Here is a 21,217-nt window from a genome sequence, read left to right on the forward strand (position 1 = left end):
AAGACATAAATATCTGACTTAATTTCTAGTGTAAAAATTCTACAAATATCTATATTACATGCACTGCAGAAATTATCAAGAAAGCAAACTCTTAGCTTTTCATTTCTTTAAAATAAATCTAGACATGTAGAAGACACTTCTACACTAGGGTGGTGCAGACAATCCAAACATATTTATCAAGAGACTGGAAGTGGGCTGCAGGGATCGCACACTTCCTTCCCTGACCCCAATCTTTCCCTTCTACTGCATTAATTCCTTTTATCTCCAAAACATCCTTTACCCTTATTTGCTTCTGGGTTCCAAAAGCTAAGCTTAATGTCATCCAAGGGTAATGTGAAAACTGGGTAAAGCAAATGGGAATGAGAGGGGAGAAAGAACGCAATCCCACTGCTCACTTTCAATGCCTTAGCTAGTGAATAGCCAACTAACATTACACCAGCTCTCTCCCAATGACATCTTCCATGGTAAAACAGCACAGCCAAGAGAAGAGGGAAAAAGCATTCTGTCAATAGTCAAGTACCTGAACACCCTCTGGTGGCTGCATCTGCAATCAAAATTTATCCTTAAAAATTTAGTCCATAATATGAATAGTTTTATTTCATTTCTGCAGTTCATGCATTGGCAAACTTAGCCTGAGTACTGTGTCAACTATTAAGATATACAGTACAAATGACATCTAGTTACACCAATATAAAGAGATATCCATGTTGTCTTTAATGTTAATAATTCATTATTAAATAAATGCAGTTCCCCGATTATTTTAGCACTATTACATCAGAACTGAGTATAATGTTAGATCAAACATTTCAAACTATACCAAATCACCCAAAAACTTTAAGAGTGCTGTGAACAGCATCACCATAGCACCTTTTTTGCAACTACATCATCATGGAAACTCCTTGTGAGCAAAATAATCACAGGATCCTAAGCAAAATAATTAACTTTGTGTATGCATACAGACTTCCTTTAATGTCACTGTATCCTTTAAGAAACATATTTTTGTAACTTAGAACTACAGGTGTACATTAATCAGATGCTTTCTAACTTTCTGAGCGATTAACTTTGATGGAGTAAAGTGCCCAAACTCACCACGTACATTCTTGTAGCACAAGCTTGTCCATTTCAACTCAGAAGTAAACCCCACTGAATTCAAGGTGATTTACTCTCAGGTAAGTGTGACTATAATTGTATCCTTAGTGTGCCTTTCAGGATATTTTAATTAACCATCCACATAGAATTGCTTCTCTTATCTGCAACCCAGTTATATTAAAAACACACCCTATGAGTTCCGTTGTGTTTCTGTTCACATAGTATTTACGCTGACATGGCTACTCCACTATGAAGGGAGAGGCTCACTAAACGCTAAAGCCCCAATCCAGCAGACATTAGTTAATGATAATGGCTTCCCACCAAGACTGACAGGTCACAACAGTGACTGATGACCTTTGACTTGAGACCAAAATTGGCATGGGTATAGGGCCATTTTGCCAAAAACCTAACAGCCAGACTACATTTATTTGATTTCATCTCTATTTTATAATTCAGACTATACAGAAAAAATCCAAAACACAGCAGGACATTTCTGCTGTCTGACTAAATGCAACACTGCATAAAAGAGAAGCTTTAAGAGCTACTTGATACAATACACCAGTGGTTCTCAACTTATTAGCACTGGGAGTCGCTTTTTATAATGACAATCTGTCTGGGACCCACCGGAACTGATGTCATTAACCTGGGAGTGATGTCATGGCTGGAAGTGACATCATTAAGCAGGAAAATTTTTAACACCCACCCTGGCGACAAAATCAAATCAAGTAAGTAAAGTATACATTTAAGTATAAGTTTAAAAATGTATTTAAAATAAAGAAGAACCCTCCTAATCTTCCCAAGCACTTGATGATCTGTTTTAAAACAATTCCCCAAACATCCCAAAGACTGCAATCCCATCCACACTTACCCAGGAGTAAGCCCCATTGACTATCATTGTTAAAAGCATATTCATCAGTGGCTCTCAGATGTTTAACACTGGGACCCACTTTTTAAGAATGAGAATTTCTCAGGATCCATCAGAAGTGATCACATGACCAGAAGTGACATCATCGAGCAGGAAAATTTTTGACAATCCTAGGCTGCAATCCTACCCACACTTACCCAAGAGTAAGCCCCATTGACTACCTTTGTTAAAAGCATATACATAGCAGCCTGTTAAATGTACAGAGCTGTGACATTTCCCCAGATGCAGTCACATACCACGGTAGCTTCAAGTCTAATATATTAAAAATAAAATATTGAAATGAATGGGGACCTGGAATTGTCTAATAAAAGTCTAATATATTAAAAACAAAATACTGAAATGAATGGGACCACCTGAAATTGGCTTGTGACCCACCTAATGGGTCCCAACGCATACTTTGAGAAACACTGATATGCATAGTAGTCTGTTCAAAGTACAGATCTGTAACATTTCCCCAAATGCAGTCACATACCGTGGTAGCATCAAGTCTAACATATTAAAAATAAAATACACATTGAAATGAAGAGACCCATCTAAACTGGCTTGCAACCCACAGTTTGAAAAACACTGCACTGCACAATGCGGTCAAGCAGCATTATCTTTGGAAATACTACAGTTTAGACAAACTGGGGAGTACTATGCACAGCATGACAGAAAAACTTAATATGAAGAGGCATGATCTGTTATTTCTCTTGCCCCTCCGAGAAGTAAAAGTTATGTTACTTCTCTTTTCCACTGAATAAAGTGGCAAACTTTCCCAGGACAAAAAAAATGAGCGCCTTAAGACAGAAACGTGCCTGCATTCAAAGGGAAAAGTTGATTGGTTAAAAATCACCTGTTGAAGTGAATAGATGTCTCTATTCATGTCATAATAAGCCAGTGCCACACTACATACAGATACACTCTGCAACCAAATTGTCCCTGAGTAGCTTGAGAGGTCGTGAGGTGCAGGGGGTTGCTATTTCCATGCACCAAATTGCACCCCTCACCCATGAGGTTTCAAACAGCATTTACTCTTCTGGAGTACAATTTCCAGAAAAGAGCTCATTCCTGATTTCTCATGGAAACAAGAGCTGGTCCTGAACAACACTCCCATGGCTGCAATACAAAGTCTTGAACAATTTGTTAGATTTCATTTGGACCTGTTAACAACTTTTCTTTGTACAGGACTATCAGCTAATGAACAGAATGCACTGATTCCAATTTCAACAAAGTTTCCTAAATCAGAGAAGTCCCAGTTGCTGCCTTTCAGCACAATCCTATGCAGGTATTGAGTATTCAGCAGCAAGTCCCACTGTGTTCAATAGGATTTACTTCCAGGAAACTGTGGAAAGGATTGCAGCCTCTGCCGCTGTACAGATGTTCTGAGTGACAGGAAGAAATTTAAGCCAACTGCATTCCCACAGTAGGCAAAACACCGCCTGCTGAATTTCTGCCAGTCATGCTATCCTTAAACATACCAGAGAGCCCTACCAGGAAAAAGAAAGTGATGGCAACCCTCTAAGAAATGCTGTGTAGAAAAACAGGGCAGGAGAGAGAAGGGTGAAAAGACAAGCAAGGTTTCCAAAAGGTACTAAAAAATTAAACACTTTAATCGGTTACCCAAAAAGGCTAACAAGTGTGGGCTTTAAGGCTGCAATCCTACACATGCTTACCTGGGAGTAAGCCCCACTGAATACATGGGACCTACATGGGAGCAAACATGCTTAGGACTGTGCTGGAAGCCTTTCTTGGGGTGACTGCTTTGGGCATATGTCATATTAAAGGGTTCATAGCACCTGAGGCCAAGCTTTAATTACACAGGTCTGCAACCAAAAAGCTGTTTTCATAATTTTATCTGATTCTTATGTTTTTTGGTGCGCTGAATTTGAAAATGACCACCGTTTTTTCCTGGGATGTCAGGTTTTTTCACAATCAAAATGTGCCTTGGTCAAACAGGTAGCTGGAAATTGCTAAATTTCAAATTCATCCTACTTGGGGGAAAAAAACTGAACATGGAAAAACAAATTTATTTTCACTGCCAGTGCTCCCAAAAACATGAAAATACATGTTCTAGACTTAAAAGCAAAAATTTGTTGATGGAAGGTACATCTTTTGCATGGTACAGACATCGGGAAAAAGACTTTCTGTCTTACTTTTTTCATGAGGGCAATTTGGTGTTTTGCTCTGATTTAGAGGGGTTGATGGCTCAGTTCCACATTCAGTATGATTCTTCTGAATGGAGGCTTTTCATTGACTCTTCCAAAAGAAGCTTAAAAGCAGTTTTACTTCACAATGGTGGCCGTTATGCATCCATTCCTGTTGCTCATTCGGTATACTTGAAGGAGACTTATGAGAACTTGGAGTTGGTACTCAAGAAAGTGGGTTATCAAAACCAAAACTGGTTGGTATGTGGGGATTTAAAAGTATTGTGTATGCTGCTGGGATAACAGGCTGGCTACACCAAATACCCTTGTTTTCTATGTTTATAGGACAGTAGAGACCGACAAAATCACTGGAAGCAAAAAAATTGGCCACCAAGAAGTCTAGTTGTTGGTGAAAAAAATGTTCTCAGAGATACATTGGTACCCCCTGAGAAGGTTTTATTACCACCACTCCATATAAAATTAGGATTAATGAAGCAATTTGTTAAGGCACTTCCCAAAGATAGCAAATGCTTCAAGTACTTGGGATCCAAGTTTCCAGGTTTAACAGAGGCAAAACTGAAAGAGGGGTTTTTTGTTGGCCCGGATATTAGAAAACTCATATCCGACAAAGAATTCATCAGTTCAATGACTCCAACTCAAAAAGAAGCGTGGGTTGCCTTTACTGTGGTCATAAATAACTTTTTGGGAAACCAAAAGGACCCAAATTACAAGGAAATGGTGGAAACAATGTTGAAAGCGTTCCACAAGCTTGGTTGCTCCATGAGCTTAAAAGTCCATATTCTCAACTCACACCTTGACTATTTTCCTGAAAATTTGGGAGCAGTGAGTGAAGAGCAGGGAGAACGTTTCCATCAAGATATAAAAGAAATGGAAAGAAGGTATCAAGGGAAATGGGGTGTAACGATGATGGCTGACTACTGCTGGATGTTGTATAGGGATCATCTGGAAGCCACCTACAAGAGGAAAAGCTCAAAAAGAAGTTTAGAGTTTAAACAAAGACGATTTCACAAGCAATCTACTTTGAGTGTGGTGTTAATTTTGTTGTCACCTGTGCAAATGAGTTAATATTTTTCATGTAAATAAAATATTTGCGTTAAGAGATTTTTTAAAACGATGACCACCCGTTTGTTCGAAAACCTGACGTCCCAGGACAAAACTGCTATCATTTTTGGATTCAGCGCACCAAAAAACATAAGAATCAGTCAACAAAACCAAAACAGCTGTCCAAAAATTTTTTTTTGCAGACCTGTGTTATTTACACACACAAACATAGTGTGTGTGCGCGCGCACACACACAAATAGGGTAAGTACATACATACATATACACGCAAAGTGTGTGTCTGTGTATATATACATATATATACACACACACACAAAGTGTGTGCATGCGTCTACATACACAGTGTGTGTGTGTGTGTGTGTACACATACATACAGTGTGTATATACACACAGTGTATGTGCATGCCTATACACAGACATACACATGCAGTGTGTACAGACATACACACCCACACTGTATGCGGGAAGAGCAGAGCAGAGCTCTGGAGGGGCTACGCGGGGCAGAGAGCGCCCGCCAGCCCGCTTCCCCCCAGGGGCTGCGTAGCCCGCGGCGGGCCGGGAGGCTGACGGGGCCGGGGGTCTCTCCCCCTTCCCAGCCCAGCGCCGCTGCCTCCTTACCTCGCTGCCCGCCTCCCGCTCGGAACTCATCGCGGGGCTTGAGGTGGGGGCGCGAAGAAGGCCGAGGCGCCTCCAACGGCGGCTCCCTCCGAACCACCCCCGGCGCGCACAAAGGCCGGGCAGGAACGACGTGCGAGGCGCCTGCGTCGTCACCAATCGACGGCGGCGCTTCCATCATGTGACGGCCGCCGTGACGCCGAGGGAAGAGCCGCGCGGGGCTTCGGGCTTTGGGGCGAGGGAGCACCCAGTAAGCAGCTGCAAGACTTGGGCAAGCTCGCCTCTGGCTCTTCTGCCGTCACAAAGCCCGCTCCCCGGCTGCAGGGCAGCGCAGACACAGCTGACAAACCTGTCTTCGACAACAGGAAATTAGTTTTCATTTTTTTGCTTCTAGTTGACTATTTTAAGCCTACTCTTATGTAGCCTAACATGACCTCAGTTTCTGCTTAGCACATGTACAGTACAGGCACCGCTGGCCTTACACAAGGGTCGTATTTCTGAGCAGCAGCATGTAGCTCTAATACACAAGAGTCTGTGACTAGGAGAGGTTTGGGGGAAAGTCATATAACACTTTCGCTGATGAGTGGCAACTTCTGCTTGCTCAAGATGGGAGGGGCAAAAGGTTGAGGAGGAAGGCTGAAGATGTCAACAGCTGAGAGAGCAAAAATGCCAAGGAAGTGATAAAGGGCAGGTCTTTGACTGCATGACTTGCAGGAGCATGCAGGAAACTGGATGGTTATTTCAAAAACGTGCATGGATTTCAGTGTTCAATAAGCATGTTATTCCAATAAGTTTAAATCCAACACACATCATTTCAACTGCATTCATGTCATAATCAATTGTTTCCTTAAAATCCATCTCTAGTCTTTGCAAAAATACAATTCAGTTTTTCTTAAAAGGCCATTCTATCATTTCTGCATTGAGGTTAAGGTACTCTTGAACAGGGCTGAGTGTATTCAGTGACTCCAGGGGTACACAGCAAACACACGGAATGCATTTCTGGTTCAGAATTCAACTCAGCTTTCAGTCTTTAGTTTCTACTCTTTAGGGTTGCCAACATATACTTGTAAACAAGCATAGCCTATACATTTCATCTCTGCAGCCATAGGGCTAGGTGAATAAGATGTAGCTCCTCCCTCTGATGAGCAAAATCAAAACTTTATGAAGTACAAATGAAACAGTGAAAGTTATATAAGAAAAATAAGCAAACCAGCTAAATTTGCAGAATTTATACAGGATAGATAACAAATTTTGGAGACATATGTTCATTACAATAGTAATAGAGCCAACTCATCTGATTAAAGAACTTTGTGATTTAACTGTCACCTTAGAAGTTCCCTTTCACTGACATTCTAATTTAACAGCACATATTTTAATAACTCAGATTAAAGCAATGTATGATAAATTACAGTACCTATAATTTAGAAGGGTTCTTTCCAGCTATGAAGAACTGGTAAGGAGCCATCATGTTTAATGGAATGACCCTGCCTGCACACTTTGGTACAAGTTTGCAGCAGGCATGTGCCACAATGAAAACATGTGCCACTTTCCTTTCTCAGATGATTGAAAACATGTACAAGGTTCCCAGGAAGTTTATCTAGGCACTTCTTCAGATATCACTGCTCATCTGAGAAGTTCAGGCAGCTCAGACCATAATCTAGATCATTCTGTTACAAAAGTTATTCTTGCACCCAAGGTCTTAATATAGATAGCATTTCAGCTGGGCTGTATGTCTACCCAATTCCATGAATCTTCAGCAGTTAGGACTTACAAGTCACAAGTACCAGTTTACAAGTGGTAAAAACAGTTGTTTATACAATGTAAGATCAATATAACAATTGTTAGCAGTTAGCCTATATTTACTTCTGCATCAAGGCCATGAAATGCATACAAAGACTTAGCATTAAAAACAGGTTTATTTCATCAGACCCATTTCAACAGTTAGAGCAACTCATCCTCTGGTTTGTAACAGCTGTAAGAAGGTACAATGCTAAGAACAAAAGCTCTAGATCTGTAAAGATTTGATGACCTAGTGAACACAATTACATCTCAAACTTTATTTGAACACACTTGACAGAATCAATAGGCACTTGTTAACAGCAAATGAAAGTTCTCTCAAGACCATAGCAGCCAACTTGTTCGCATTTTACTGAGCTCTGTTGCTGTGAATAATACAGCTCATGCACAGGTAATGACATTTGTACATTTTTTTCAAGTATTCACTGAATACTACCAACATATATACATAAAGTTCCAGAAGATTTTAAAGTTATTCATTTCTGCTGGTCTTTCGGAAGTGGTCTTCTAAAAAGGAGAATGTGAGGTTCTGTGAAGAGAAATATGGAGATTTGTTTATAGGCCTGCTTTGTCAAGCAAGAAAGACTAATTACCTATAATAAAGTAGAACTTAACTCTTTCAGACAAGATTTTCAGAATTTTAGGAGTTGCACTGGCAGATCTATCCTTACAAAATTTAGGGATAGATTAGCAGTTATCAAAACTTATTGGTATCTGGAGCTCTTTACACTCTTAATGGATACTGGAGCCCTGAAGGCATATGCCTAGTCTCAGGGAGTCCTACCACATGCATGGAGATGGTGGCCACTTATGTGGAACCCTTGAAAGGGTTTTAGGGAGCCCTAGGACTCCTAGGAGCACACTTTGAGAAACACCATTCTGTTTGTACCAAATTACTATCCCAATTTCCACTGAAATAAAAGCTCTAAGAGATTCCAGAAGGTTTTGCTGCAAACAATGGTTTTCACCTGGTTCATGAATCATATAGTGGACCCAGCCAAGACTCTGCTGAACACCAAGTCTTCTCCACTCTTCTTCAGACATTAAATGAGTTTTGGGTACTTGCTTTGAGAGCTCCCTTGGTAACATCACATGCCTAGCAGGGAATAGAAAGTTATGGTAGGTCACATTTTTGTAGCCAAACAACTCTGCAAGGTTGGTAAATAACTCTGCAAGACTCCACTGCACTTGAGAAGTGTGCTTGAACATTTATCAACTTTATTCAAGTTATTTGGACTTCAGCCCAAGGTTTGTACTTGAATAACCCAAATTTAATGGATTTGTATTTTGTTTTATCATCTTGTTTGTCACCTTGAGGCATCTTTGTAGTTACAACCCATCAGCACAAATGCAGCAGGTAACACAATGAAACTACAGCAAATGGCTGCAAGTCTAGGACTAATGGTGTCAATATTCAGACAACTGTCAAGATCAAAATTTTAGTTTACTCCACAGACTACAAACACATCTAAGCTTGCTACATTAACAAATGAACTCTGGATACAAGGCTTATGAACTAATGGTGGTTTACAGTGCAATATGCCTCCCTCCAGAGAAATTTAAAGAAAAACCTGCTCATTTGGCCACAGCTAAATAAGTTGCAGGTCATAGTCAGGTTGCAACCTGCAAGACAGATCAATCAATACTAAGATTCAGAGCTACTTAACTCTCAAGAAACAAAATCATTCCTCCCTATAAAGTATCTCCTGCATCAGGAGGAGTACCAAAGTAGTAACTCGTAGCTGAACCTGCAAATAGTGTTAAGCTTCCACCAACAGGCCCAGCTGCAAATCCCCATTCAAGAAACTGGCCCCAGTGCTCAGCCATTGTATTTCTCAGTCTCAGGAACACAGGGCTGTTGTGAGGCTTTAAGTAGGAGGCAGGGGCAGATCCAAGGGAGCCATGTGTATGTGCCCTCCCAAACCAGGGTGACCAGATGTCATTACTGCAAAAGAGGACAACAACAGTATTTATATACCACTTTTCAACAAAAAGTTCACAAAGCGGTTTACAGAGAAAATCAAATATCAAGGCACCCCAAAAATGTAGGACATGACAAAATAAAACCTAAAGGCATTCAGTGCTTCTCAAACTGTGGATCAGGAACCACTAGGTGGGTTGCAAGCCAATTTCAGGTGGGTGCCCATTCATTTCATTATTTTGTTTTGAATATATTAGACTTGATGCTACCATGGTATGTGACTGCATTTAGGGACATGTTACAGACCTGTACTTTTAACAAGCTATTATGTATAAATCCTTTTAACAAGGATAGTAAACGGGGCTTACTCCTGGGTAAGATTGCAGCCTAGGATTGTTAAAATTTTTCCTGCTTGACATCACTTCTGGTGGGTCCTGACAGATTCTCATTCTAGAAAAGTGGGTCCTGGTGCTAAATGTATGAGAACCACTGCTATATTGATTTCATGTGGTTAATTTAAACACTAGACTTACGTTAAATTAACTAATTATTAATTTAATTAATAGACACTAGGTTAATTTAAATACTAGACTACTTATTAAATTCAGAACTATATCATGTATAAATATACATTACAAGAAAGCTAAGCACTGCCTGCAGGGACCCTCACAGGGAAAAGGAGGACACTGAAGGTCTTTTCCAGGACAGGCAGGCTGGAAAAAGAGGACATCTGGTCACCCTGCCCCAAACTGTCCCGCCAGAAGGGAAGGCGCCTGCCAGGCCCTGGAGCAAGATCAGGAGCAGGGAACGGCCCTTGGGGGGAGACTGGCTGAAACGGGAGCCCAGGTGGGAGGCTCAGCCGCGGAGGAACACACTCAGCCAGGAGCCCAGGTCTACTGGAGCCGCCCCTGGTAGAAGGCGGCGGACGGGGCAGACACACCACTGGGAGCTCCCAAGAGAGAAACGAGGGGGGCCCCCGGAGCTTGTGGAGCCAAGAAGCAGCAGCAGCCGCTCGGCTCGCCCTCCCAACGCAGGAGCCACGACATGGAAAGGCAGTAACAGCTCCTCCTGAAGTCTTCCGACCGGCGTGCCCGGCTCGCCCCCGCGGCTTTCACGAGCAGCCCTTCTCCGGCCGCCGCCCCTCCCGGCTCTTTGTCTCCAGCCCTGGCTGCTGCTGCTGCTGCTGCCGCCGCCTCACACCCGGAGGAGGCTCCCCACCGTCAGGCCCACAGGGAGCGAGGAGCCTGGGGCGGGTGGTAACCGCGCCCCTCCCCCCTCGTACCGGTACTCGTAGTTCTCGTCGAAGTACTTGTCCGAGTAATAGATCTGCTTGTGCGCCATGACGAAGGCCGCCTCTACCCTTCCTCCGCCTCAGGAAACCACAGTTGCCGGTTAACCGACTTGCCTACAGTCAACACCTCCCCCCCACCCGCCCTACCCAATTTGAATCCAAGAACTCGACGCTGATTGGAGGACGAGGCGGGCTAATCGGGGCGCGCGCGCTGTCACGTGGCGCAGAGCGCGGCCATTGGCTCCCCTCCCAGCCTGCCCCACCAATCAGGGGGTAAGTGTTCAGCGCATGCGCGTTGGGCGGGGTACGCGGTTTGCAGATTCGATCTCCGGCTCGCTCTGCTCCCGGGTTGTCCCGCCAATCAGAAGCGGAGCCTCCAGCGCATGCGCGTTGGGGTGGTGCTGAGTGATTGCAAGGACTGTATGCCTTGAGCCATTTCTGCCCAGCCCTCAGGGGTGTGTGCACTTTGGATCTTTGTTGCGTATATGCAACGTTGGGTAGAAGTGGCTTAAGTGTGTGTGTTTCAAAGAAAAAAGCTAATACTTACAATAGTTAATAGGAAAAAGAAGGTGCAGAGAAGGACAGTTGCTTTGGCAACAGGGAAAGTTTTTTGACTACGCAGTAGTTGCAGGACTATTAAGGGTGGGTGCTTTGGTTTCATGTGGACAGTGCAGTGAGAGGAGGACTGAGTACTGTATAGCAGAGATAGGTGGTGAGTGGGGGGGCAGGTGAGGCAGAGCCTCTCCACTGCAGTCCTTTGAAAAGTGCCGCCACCCTGTGAAGTGCCCAGGCACCCTCAACCCATGCACATAGCAAGCAGGAAGGGAGTGCAGAGTGTGGGAGTTGGGGGTCTTTGGGAGCCTCACACGGCAGCAGTGCTTCTTGAAAGACTCGGTGGGGAGGCTCTGCCTCACCTGCCTCCCCACCCAGCACATGGGTTGCCCTCGCTCAGTGTTTTACATTGAAGCATGGGACATACATTTTTGAAATACAGTAGAACCTCCAAAGTTGACCACCTGTCTTTAATGACCACCTCCTTGACCTAATTTTCACAGTATGGACAGACACTGCATCTACACTATGGGAGACCAACCTCTCTATATCGACCACCTCCATAAGTTGTATCTTGACCATTTTGACCATTGCACAGAGTATTAATTTACCCTCCGTAAGTTGCCCACTGAATGCGATACTGTGGACCTGTGTTTTGTCTGGTTCGTCCCATCTTGGAAAAGCAAGAAGCCACACGACAATCCCTCCCCAATGCCAGCTAGCACGTGTGCGAAAGGGTTTTTATAAGTGGGCACACTGCACATAGCCGACAAACCTGCGCCGGCTGCCGATTGTACCTGGACATGTACCAAGTTGTGAGGGACATGAGGTTGCTTGTGCATAGTGAAGCCACTGTCCTTTCACTTTGGTTCCCATCACCAGTTACTTTACACTTATATTGAAACACAACTGCTATTTTGCTGCCTATTCTCCCGGTTTGGAGAGATCCTTCCGGAGCACTTCACAATCGCTTCTGGTCTTCACCACTCAGAAAAGCTTAGCGTCATCCACAAACTTGTCCACCTCCCTGCTTATCCCTGTTTCCAGGTCATTTATGAAGATGTTGAAAAGCACCAGTCCCAGGACAGATCCTTGAGGCACTCCACTATCCACCTCTCTCCACCTTTTTTGTCAATTGCCCATTGACACCCACTCTCTGTTTCCTGGTCCTCAACCAGTTCCCAATCTATGAGAGGACCTGTCCTCTTATTCCATGACTGTGGAGTTTTCTCAACAGCTTTTAGTGAGGGACCGTATCAAACACCTTCTGGCATTTAGTGAATCTGAGGAGACCCAGTGGAGGGCAGGCAGCCGAAGTAAAAAAGTGTTGTTGTTGTTTTGTTTAGCTGTTGGGGTTATGTAACATGCTACATGCTATGGGCTGGTAAGGGATAGCACTGGTCTGCCTGTCTGCTATGAAACCAAGTATTTTTTTTTTACTTATAATTTTTTTTTAAGCTTATGAATTTTCAGGGGTTTTTCAAACACTGATTGTGGGCTGTTTATTCTGTCTCTTGATATAGGTATAGATGATATAAATAGTAAACATCACAAGAGGATCAATTCTCATTTATATTTGCAATCAAACTTTTTAAAAATCCAATCTAAATAATAACTTGGCCTTGCATTTGTTGTCCTGGGAGCTAAACATGATAATATTTAAATGCCTTCCCCTCCTCCGTATGTTGACCACCTCCCTATGTTGACCAATTCCTCCAGTCCCTTAGGTGGTCAACTTAAAGAGGTTCTACTGTAATTTCAAGTAACCAATGAACAATGACTAAAAGTATCTGTTCTAAAATGAGAATGCAAGTTGATGGAAGTTGCTTCACAAGGCTTAAGGCAGATTTTAGAACCCAACTTCCAAGTTCTGTTTTTTTGGGGGGGAGGGGGCATCTCTAGTTTTTTTTTATTCAAATTTGTGCAGATGCAGCCTGATGAGGACCTCAACAAATAAATCTGGACTCTAAGGGCCCAATCTTATCCAATTTTCCAGTGCCAGTGCAACCGTGCCAATGGGGCGTGCACTGCATCCTTCAGTGGGGGGGGCAGTCACAGAGGTCTCCTCAAGGTATGAGAACATTTGTTCCTTTACCTTGGGGCTGCATTGCAGCTGCACCAGTGCTGGAAAGTTGGATAGGATTGGGCCCTAAGCCAGCCATTTGCCACCCCAAATACTATATCAATCAGAACCACTGAGAGATTGTCTTCTGCATGTTCTATAGTGGTTCTCACACTTTTAGCACTGGGACCCACTCTGTAGAATGATAATGTGTCAGGACCCACCGGAAATGATGTCATGACCAGAAGTGACATCATCAAGCAGGAAAATTTTTAACTGTCCCAGGCTGCAATGCTACCCACACTTTCCCAGGAGTTAAACTATCATTGTTAAAAACATACAGAGTAGCCTGTTAAAAGCACAGGTCTGTAACATTTTCCCAAGGTAGTTACATGCCATGATAGCATGAAGTCTAATATATTAAAAATAAAATATTGACATGAATGGGGACCCACCTGAAATGGGCTCATGACCCACCCAAGTGGGTCCCAACACACAGTTTGAGAAACACTGTTCTCAAATGTTGATGCCTGACTCCATCATTGGCATCCTTCAGTCTTGGGAGACTACAGTATCGTGCTCTGAAAAGTGGTTCTGGAACAGCGTCTAGTGTGGCTGAAGAGGCCAATTCAGGAGTAACAATCCCTTCCACACTGGGAGCAAATGTAGTCTGTCCCTGGTGTGTCTCCTTGGCTGTAGGCTTTCCTTCTTTGCCTCAGTCTGTTGGGCAAGTGCCTCTTCAAACTGGGAGAGGCCATGCTGCACAGCCTCCAAGCGGGATGCTCAGAGGCCAAGGTTTCCCATCTGTTGAGGTCCATTCCTAAGGCCTTCAGATCCCTCTTGCAGCTGTGGTCTACCTGTAGAGCGCTTTCCCTGCATGAGTTCTCCATAGAGGAGATCCTTTGGGATCCGGCCATTGCCCATTCTCATGACATGACCAAGCCAATGCAGGCGTTCTTCAGGTTGAAGAAAGTCCAAAGTCTTGGCAGGCCTTGCTAAAATGACCCATGAGCTGCTGAAGATCTTTGGTAGAGTGGGCAGTGACAGCTGCATCGTTGGCAAAGAGGAAGTCATGCAGACATTTCAGCTGGACTTTGGATGCCTGACTATCCTATCCTGAATTGGGTCTGAGTAGAGAGTGGTTTCAGTGGCAGCAGCATCTGCCAAATCAAACCCCGCTCCCCTGACCCAGGTCATGCAGACTTGAGCCAGTTATTTCTGTGGTGCAGGTCCAAATAGATCTGTCTGGGCCTTGGGGGCTTACCCCCCCAATGTTCCCTTATGCCAAGGAGACCTCCAGGACAGACTCCCCCCGTCTGCAGTATGCTGCACAAGCCTTTTTGGCAGAGCTGCATGGAGGGGGGGGGGTGGAGGATACAATAGGGCTGCAAGTTATGTATACAATTTCAGGGAGGCTGTGAGAGTCCTAGAGCAATGTCTGGAGGACATTGGGGTCTGGATGAGGGCCAATAGGTTGAATCCAGAAAAGCGATCCTTCTAGTCAGGAAATCCTCAATGCAGGTACTGAGTCATCTACCTGCTATGAATGGGGTTGCTCTCCCCTGCAGAAGTGGTTGCGCAATTTGGGGGTGCTCCTGGACTCACAGCTTTCCCTGGAGAGGCAGTTTGCAGCAGTGGCGAAGGGTGTGTTTGCCCAGCTTCAGATGGTGTGCCAGCTACAGCTGCACTTGAGTTGATCGGACGTGACCAAGATGGTCCATACCCTAGTGCAGTGTTTCTCAAACTGTGGTTCAGGATCCACTAGATGGGTCACGAGCCAATTTCAGGTGGGTCCCCATTCATTTCACTTTTATTTTTAATATATTAGACTTGATGCTACCATGGTATGTGATTGCATTTGGGGAAATGTTATAGATCTGTACTTTTAATAGGCTACTGTGTAAATGCTTTTAACAATGATAGTCAATAGGGCTTACTCCTGGGTAAGTTTGGATGGCATTGCAGCCTAGGATTGTCAAAAATTTTCCTGCTTGATGATGTCACTTCTGGCCATGACATCACTTCCAGATTAATGACATCACTTCCGGTGGGTCCCAACAGTTTGTCATTCTAAAAAGTGAGTCCCGGTGCTAAAGAGTTTGAGAACCACTGCTCTAGTGACTTCTAGATTGGATTACTGTAACACGTTCTATGTGAGACCAGGATGATTACTGGCGCTAGGTAATTTGCATTCGTTGCTACCTGGCAGAAAAGTTGCTTAGATGGGTGACTTGAGCTCAGAGCAACTGTTAAATAGAGCCAGCTAGTCTCCTGTTGGGTCCTCAAGCTAAATGGCTGCAGTACCAGCTCCAGCCCTTGTAAGTACGGTGCTGCAGTGCAGCAGAAATCAAGTGGGAGCTCTACTGCCAGAGTCCCTGCTTCAAGACTCCTAATATCTTATAGTTGCAATTCTGTTTGTCACTGCAGTAATGTGGCTTCTGTCAGTGGTGAATGGTAGCGGGGCAAGAGGTGGTAGATTTGGAGTGTCCTCCACTCTGAGTGATCTGCAGCTGCCACTGCCACCCTTCAGGTTCTTTCTTATGATGCTCTTGCCTTCTGGTTTTCCTGAACCAGAACTTTTTTAAAATTAAATTATTATTTTTCAGAAACAAATATAAACAAACACACATAACACAAAACACATATCACACTAAGCTACACAAACACACTATTGGAGGGTGCAGGAAATCATATATCACTATAACTAATAAATCATTACATATCTCCTAATCAATTTCCTCTTCTATATTCACCTCTTAATATCATTTATCATTCATCTATCATACCATATATATTATATATATAGTACAGTTATCTGAGTGCTCTATCTTATATTTCTACAACTTCATTTTCAACCAAGCATAACAAGGTTTCCATTGCTCAATCTGTGTCGATTTTCACTGTTGATCCAAAATCTCTGAAAGTCTGTCCATTTCCACCATTACTTTCTCTATTAATTCATCTTTCATTGGGATTTTAGAGCCCTTCCAGTTTCTAGCATATAAAATCCTCGTTGCAGTCAAATCATAATAACTAAATACACATCATTTTCTTTAGATACACCATTTCTTTAAATACATCATTTAAATACACATCTATAATATCTAAGGTAATATTGAGCAAAAATAATTCAGGTTTATCCAGGACTTTTTTTTAAGGCACTGTTTAAACAAAGGAGCTTCTTCATTTCTGGCAGTAGTCCACCACTCATGTTATTGCCCAAGGCAACTATTGCTTAATCCAGGAATCTAGATTTTCAGTCCAGAAGATTGACTGCGGATTCAAATTGTGCTGTTGAATGGGCTCAGGTTCTCTTCCATTCTGGACCATTTCCAATTCTGTTTAACTGATGCTCAAGAGCAGCCACATGGGTGAAAAAGTTCAAGAACATTTTTTTTAATGGGACATTAATTTGTATAGACAAAAACTCTTTGGCAGCATAGAGAGGGCAGAACACTTCCCATCTGTGGTCTACACCAGCCATTTTCAACCACTGTGCTGTGACACACTGGTGTGCCACAAATGGTCCCCAGGTGTGCCGCAGGAATTTGGGAGAGGGTAATTTATCAGTAGGACCATTGGGGGGATGTGAGCCCCTGTTGACAGCACAGTGTGACTTGTCAATTGTCAAAAAGCTGATGGTGTGCCTTGACCATTTTAGTGTGCCGCGAGATAAAAATGGTTGAAAATCACTGGTCTACACTGTGGGATTTTGGTTTTTTTACCCCTTACCCATGGTTTTTCCCCCCCAATTCTATAAAATGTTTTGGGAATCGGAAGTTGCTTTGTAATTTTATGGTGGTTATATCTATAGTAGAATTTGACAGAGAACATTAATATAAGTTTCTTGAAAGAGGGTAGTAGGATCACAGCTAAAAGGACCTTTTGTACTGTACTTTCTCCACTGAGTCACAACTGCAAAAGCCATTGCCAGTTGGTGAAGTATCTCTGAGTGTGATTCACATTCCTAATATGTGTCAATGACACATAATCATGATTCCTGTTATTTTTATAGTGCCATATGCATGCAACAGCTCTTTCCAGTTTTTTTAAAGTAATTTTTTTGGCCTTATTTTTATCATCAGAATGTCCATTTTGTAACGTCTTCCGTTAGTGCTGATGTCAAGAGAGGTAAACTGACTAGCATCATATCTTTAAAAATGAAACTATATTTTAAATTAGTTTGAAATATGGCCAAGTTAAGATTCCATAGTTCTCCATTTCCTGGCATTTCATCTTCTTTAGGATCCAGAAGAACAAGCTTTTACCTCCGTGTGCACACTATGATGACCATTTTAACCATAGTCCAAATCTTTTTCTAAGACCCAAATCCTAACCCACTTTCCAGCACTGGCATAGGTGTGCCAATGTGACATGTGCTGCATCATGCAGTTGGGTGGTACTCATGGAGGCCTCCTCAAAGTAAGGGAATGTTTGTCCCCTAACCTTGGAGCTGCATTGCCCTTATGTCAGTGCTGGAAAGTGGGTTAGAATTGTGCCCTAAAGTGGCAATTATAGATTATCTCAGTTTAACTTAGTTTCTCATTATACAAAGTTCAATAGCTCCAGTCCAAAGGCATGTGCACAGCAAAGTCTGGGCTGCTTGCATGGAACCTCTTTAAAGTAGCTCAAATCCCATCAGTCAGCTGTTTAGTGGGGACAGAAAAGTACAGTGGGATTGAACTCCCCCCCCCCAAGACCATCAGCAAAGAGAAAGCAATTTTGAAAAGGCTGCCCAGCTGTTGGATTAGAGAAGGAACTATTTGCACACAGCATTGGGATGAATCACCTTGAATTTGAGAAAAATGTTACTGAAAGCACATCCATTGCTGCTTGAAATGTGGTCATACAAGTAGCACAAGTGCATATTGGGTATTTCCAACTCCTTTCTCTTACATGTCGTTTGGAGATTTAAAAATTATTATTATACTTCAATACAGCCCAAGCAAGTATGCTAGATGGGTTATGTTCTACAATTTGGGATCTAGCAGACATCCTGAGAATCACAGAGATATTACCATAAGATTCTTGCGATTCTGAGCAATGTTGTTTTTTGGACTTGAGCTGGTGTAATTTGCTTAAGGCCAAAAACGTAAAATGTTTCTTCAGACTTCTAGGGATTGCTTGGAGGGCTCAAATGACAACTGGCACACTACTGACCTTCTCCCAGAGATGCCCAAGTTCTTGCAGGTCCTGATATTTTGTGATCTTCTCATGTTCTTTGTCTTTACTTCTGCTGTCTCCAGGGATTGTAGTATTGATGACGAAAACTTGATTTTTCTTTGTCAACTATTGTTATATCTGGTGTTCTAGATGTTCATCTGTAATCTGAAGTCCCAAAGAATCTTTGCTTGATTGTTCTCAGTGACTGTCAAGTTTATGTTCTCATGAGTTTCGGTCTGAAGGTAATTTGAATTGATTGCGAAGATTCCAGTGAATTGTAGCTGATGCTCTATTATGTTGTTCTTTTTAGGGCACAATCCTAACCCCTCAGGTCAGTGCTTTCTAGCACTGGCATAGCGGTGCCATTGGGACGTGTGCTTCATCCTACAGTTGGATGTCACTCATGGAGGCCTCCTCAAAGTATGGGAATGTTTGTTCCCTTACATCAGAGCTGGAAAGTACTGACATAGGGGGTTAGGATTGCACCCTTAATCAGTTTGGGTGAACTTGCTACAGGCACTGATCAGATGGTTGACGGTTTCATCTTTCATCTTATAAAGTCGACATTTGGTGTTGTCACTGGTCTTCTGAATCTTTGTTTTAATGTTTGCTTCAGGTACCTGTTCCTGTGCAGCTAGGATGTGACCTTCCATTACTTCTTTCAAGTATCCATTCTGAAGCCATTTCCAGGTGTTTTCTTTATCAATCTTCTTGCCAATATCTTTCAAATATTGCCCATGAAGTTGTTTTCCTTTCCTGTTTTCTAGGTGTTTTTGAACCTTAGCCCTTTTGTAGTCTTCTTTGATTTCTGTCACTTTCAATAGATCACCTCTAGACACTTTGGCCAGTAGTCTTTGTTTGCTCTTCTTCATGTTATCATTCAGCATTTGTTTTTCTTCCCCAGCAGTTTGGTTAGCTTTTAAAATACCCCTCCCACCTGATTTTTTGTGTGTGTAGGTAAATTATATCAACATCACTTCTAGGGTATAAAGAACGGTGCATTGTCATGATCTTCTGGGTCTTTCAGTCGATTGCTCCCAATTCTGCCTGTGTCCAACTAATAAAGCCAGCAGTATAGTATACTGGGACAGCTGGCATATTAGTTCCAGTATAGCTGGAACTGGGACAGCTCACGTATTAGTTGCTCTATTACCCCCTTTTAACTATGCTCATAAAACCTTTTAAACTCATCAGTAACATTAAGTTGTATTTTTTAATTTGATTGAGCTTGATGTTCTCCGCTTCCAAAATTCCAAGATATTTGTAGTGCTTTTCAAAGTCAAGGCCTCTGATGTTATTTCATGGCGTCCTGATTTCATCTTGCTGAGTGATCTTTTCCCTGTTCAGTGCTAGTGTGGCATATTTATCAAGTCCAAATTCTGAGGCAATGTCATTACTGAATATAGGCGTAGCCCGGTATCTTGGGTTTCAGTGAACAAGGGTTCCGCAGATACCGGGATACCCTTTAAAAAGAAAGGGAAAGTGCAGGAAAATGCTAAAAATAGCTCTTTACCATAGCACAACCAAACTGCTGCATTTTCAGGGCTGCAGGCAATCTTCCTAGCTAACTGCAACCTCTTCCTGGTTACACTGAGGCTTCTCCTTTCACTCTATGCCACCACAGAATGCATTTCGACCAAGAAGAGAATGCATTGTGATGTTGAGTGAAAGGAGGAGCCTTGATAGGATCAGGAAGAGGCTGCAGGCAGCTCAGATTGCAATCAGTGATTCAGGTTGCAATCATGAACCCTGAAGTGGGTTGCAATTGCAGCAAGGAGCCTTTCTAAACTGTTAGGAGGCCCACAGAGGGGGCTGCAAGCCCTCTGTACTATGCAGATGGCTGGTGCTACCTCCATATATGTTAACAAGCTTCTTGTTCATGTTGGCAGCGCAATCACTGCGGTGCCATCGCTGCCCCCCAAAATACAGGGTTCTCAATGTCCAAGTAGGACTTTGAGAACCATTGCAATAGGGCATTGGTCTATACTGATTGCCATGATTAACTTGTTCTTTATTGCTGATAACTATTGAAGGTTCACTGTTTTTAATTATTATGATTATTAGAACAGTCCCCTGTTGGCCCAGTCTAGTGCAGAAACTCAAATCTAGCAACAATAAAAGTAAAACTACACCACTCCTCTTGCAGCAATGTCCCTCCACCATTATTTTCATTTCTGAAGGCTTTGCACCGTCTTTGCTGTTCACCTGGAGCACCAGGCTAGTCAGAGTTTTCTTTAAATTGGTAGGGATGACAGTACTGGTGCCATGCTGCTGGGGGCCTTGGTGACCCCCTCTATATTGGGCCCCCTCACCTGTCTCCTGATGGTATATAAGGTGCTATTACTGCCACCAGCACTGAAGGCTTAGGAGTCAGTCCAGCCAAATGGGACCACTGATAGGCATGGGCTATCAGACCTGTTTAACCCCTGATGCTGCCTCTGGAGACGTCACTAAAATAGTAGCTCCCTGCAGCAGGTCTGTTAATTCTGACCCTGCTTTACAGATGGGCTGGACATCAAGCTGTTGTCTTCGAATCAGAACACATAAGAGGGTTGTGCAAAGGCTAAAGTAGAGTTGAGTTATACATTCACTGAT

At 43.0% G+C, this 21,217-nt stretch overlaps 2 protein-coding genes across 3 annotated transcripts in view; both read right to left on the reverse strand.

Annotated features, from left to right (window-relative positions):
• Window positions 1-5,941, reverse strand: part of SECISBP2 (SECIS binding protein 2) — a 37,452-nt gene extending 31,511 nt beyond the window's left edge. The window contains exon 1 of one of the 2 annotated variants that reach the window (XM_066618432.1): window positions 5,840-5,941. In XM_066618432.1, the coding sequence (XP_066474529.1) occupies window positions 5,840-5,869 (30 nt within the window). In that variant the 5' untranslated portion in view covers window positions 5,870-5,941. The remainder of the gene's footprint in view (window positions 1-5,839) is intronic. The other variant, XM_066618433.1, reaches the window with a different exon arrangement.
• A 1,828-nt stretch (window positions 5,942-7,769) lies between these two features.
• Window positions 7,770-10,951, reverse strand: CKS2 (CDC28 protein kinase regulatory subunit 2). Its single transcript, XM_066617320.1, has 3 exons — window positions 10,837-10,951; window positions 8,602-8,729; window positions 7,770-8,162 (listed from the first exon to the last, which is right to left on the reverse strand). Exons 1-3 carry the CDS (start codon window positions 10,893-10,895, stop codon window positions 8,110-8,112), a joined length of 240 nt encoding a protein of 79 aa, XP_066473417.1. The 5' UTR covers window positions 10,896-10,951; the 3' UTR covers window positions 7,770-8,109.
• Between the last annotated feature and the right edge of the window lie 10,266 nt (window positions 10,952-21,217).

This window comes from Tiliqua scincoides, chromosome 2, assembly GCF_035046505.1.
Source record: "Tiliqua scincoides isolate rTilSci1 chromosome 2, rTilSci1.hap2, whole genome shotgun sequence".
In the NCBI taxonomy this organism is placed as follows: Eukaryota; Metazoa; Chordata; class Lepidosauria; order Squamata; family Scincidae; genus Tiliqua; species Tiliqua scincoides.

What these genes read in the sequence shown, in the direction of transcription:
- CKS2 (XM_066617320.1), bottom strand. Translation starts at nt 10,895, where the DNA reads ATGGCGCACAAGCAGATCTATTACTCGGACAAGTACTTCGACGAGAAC. An exon ending in GACGAGAACTACGAGTACCG is followed by an intron (nt 8,730 to 10,836) that starts GTACGAGGGGGG and finishes ATTCCCTGCTAG; the next exon opens with GCATGTGATGTTACCAAGGG. An exon ending in CTATATGATTCATGAACCAG is followed by an intron (nt 8,163 to 8,601) that starts GTGAAAACCATT and finishes TTCTCTTCACAG; the next exon opens with AACCTCACATTCTCCTTTTT.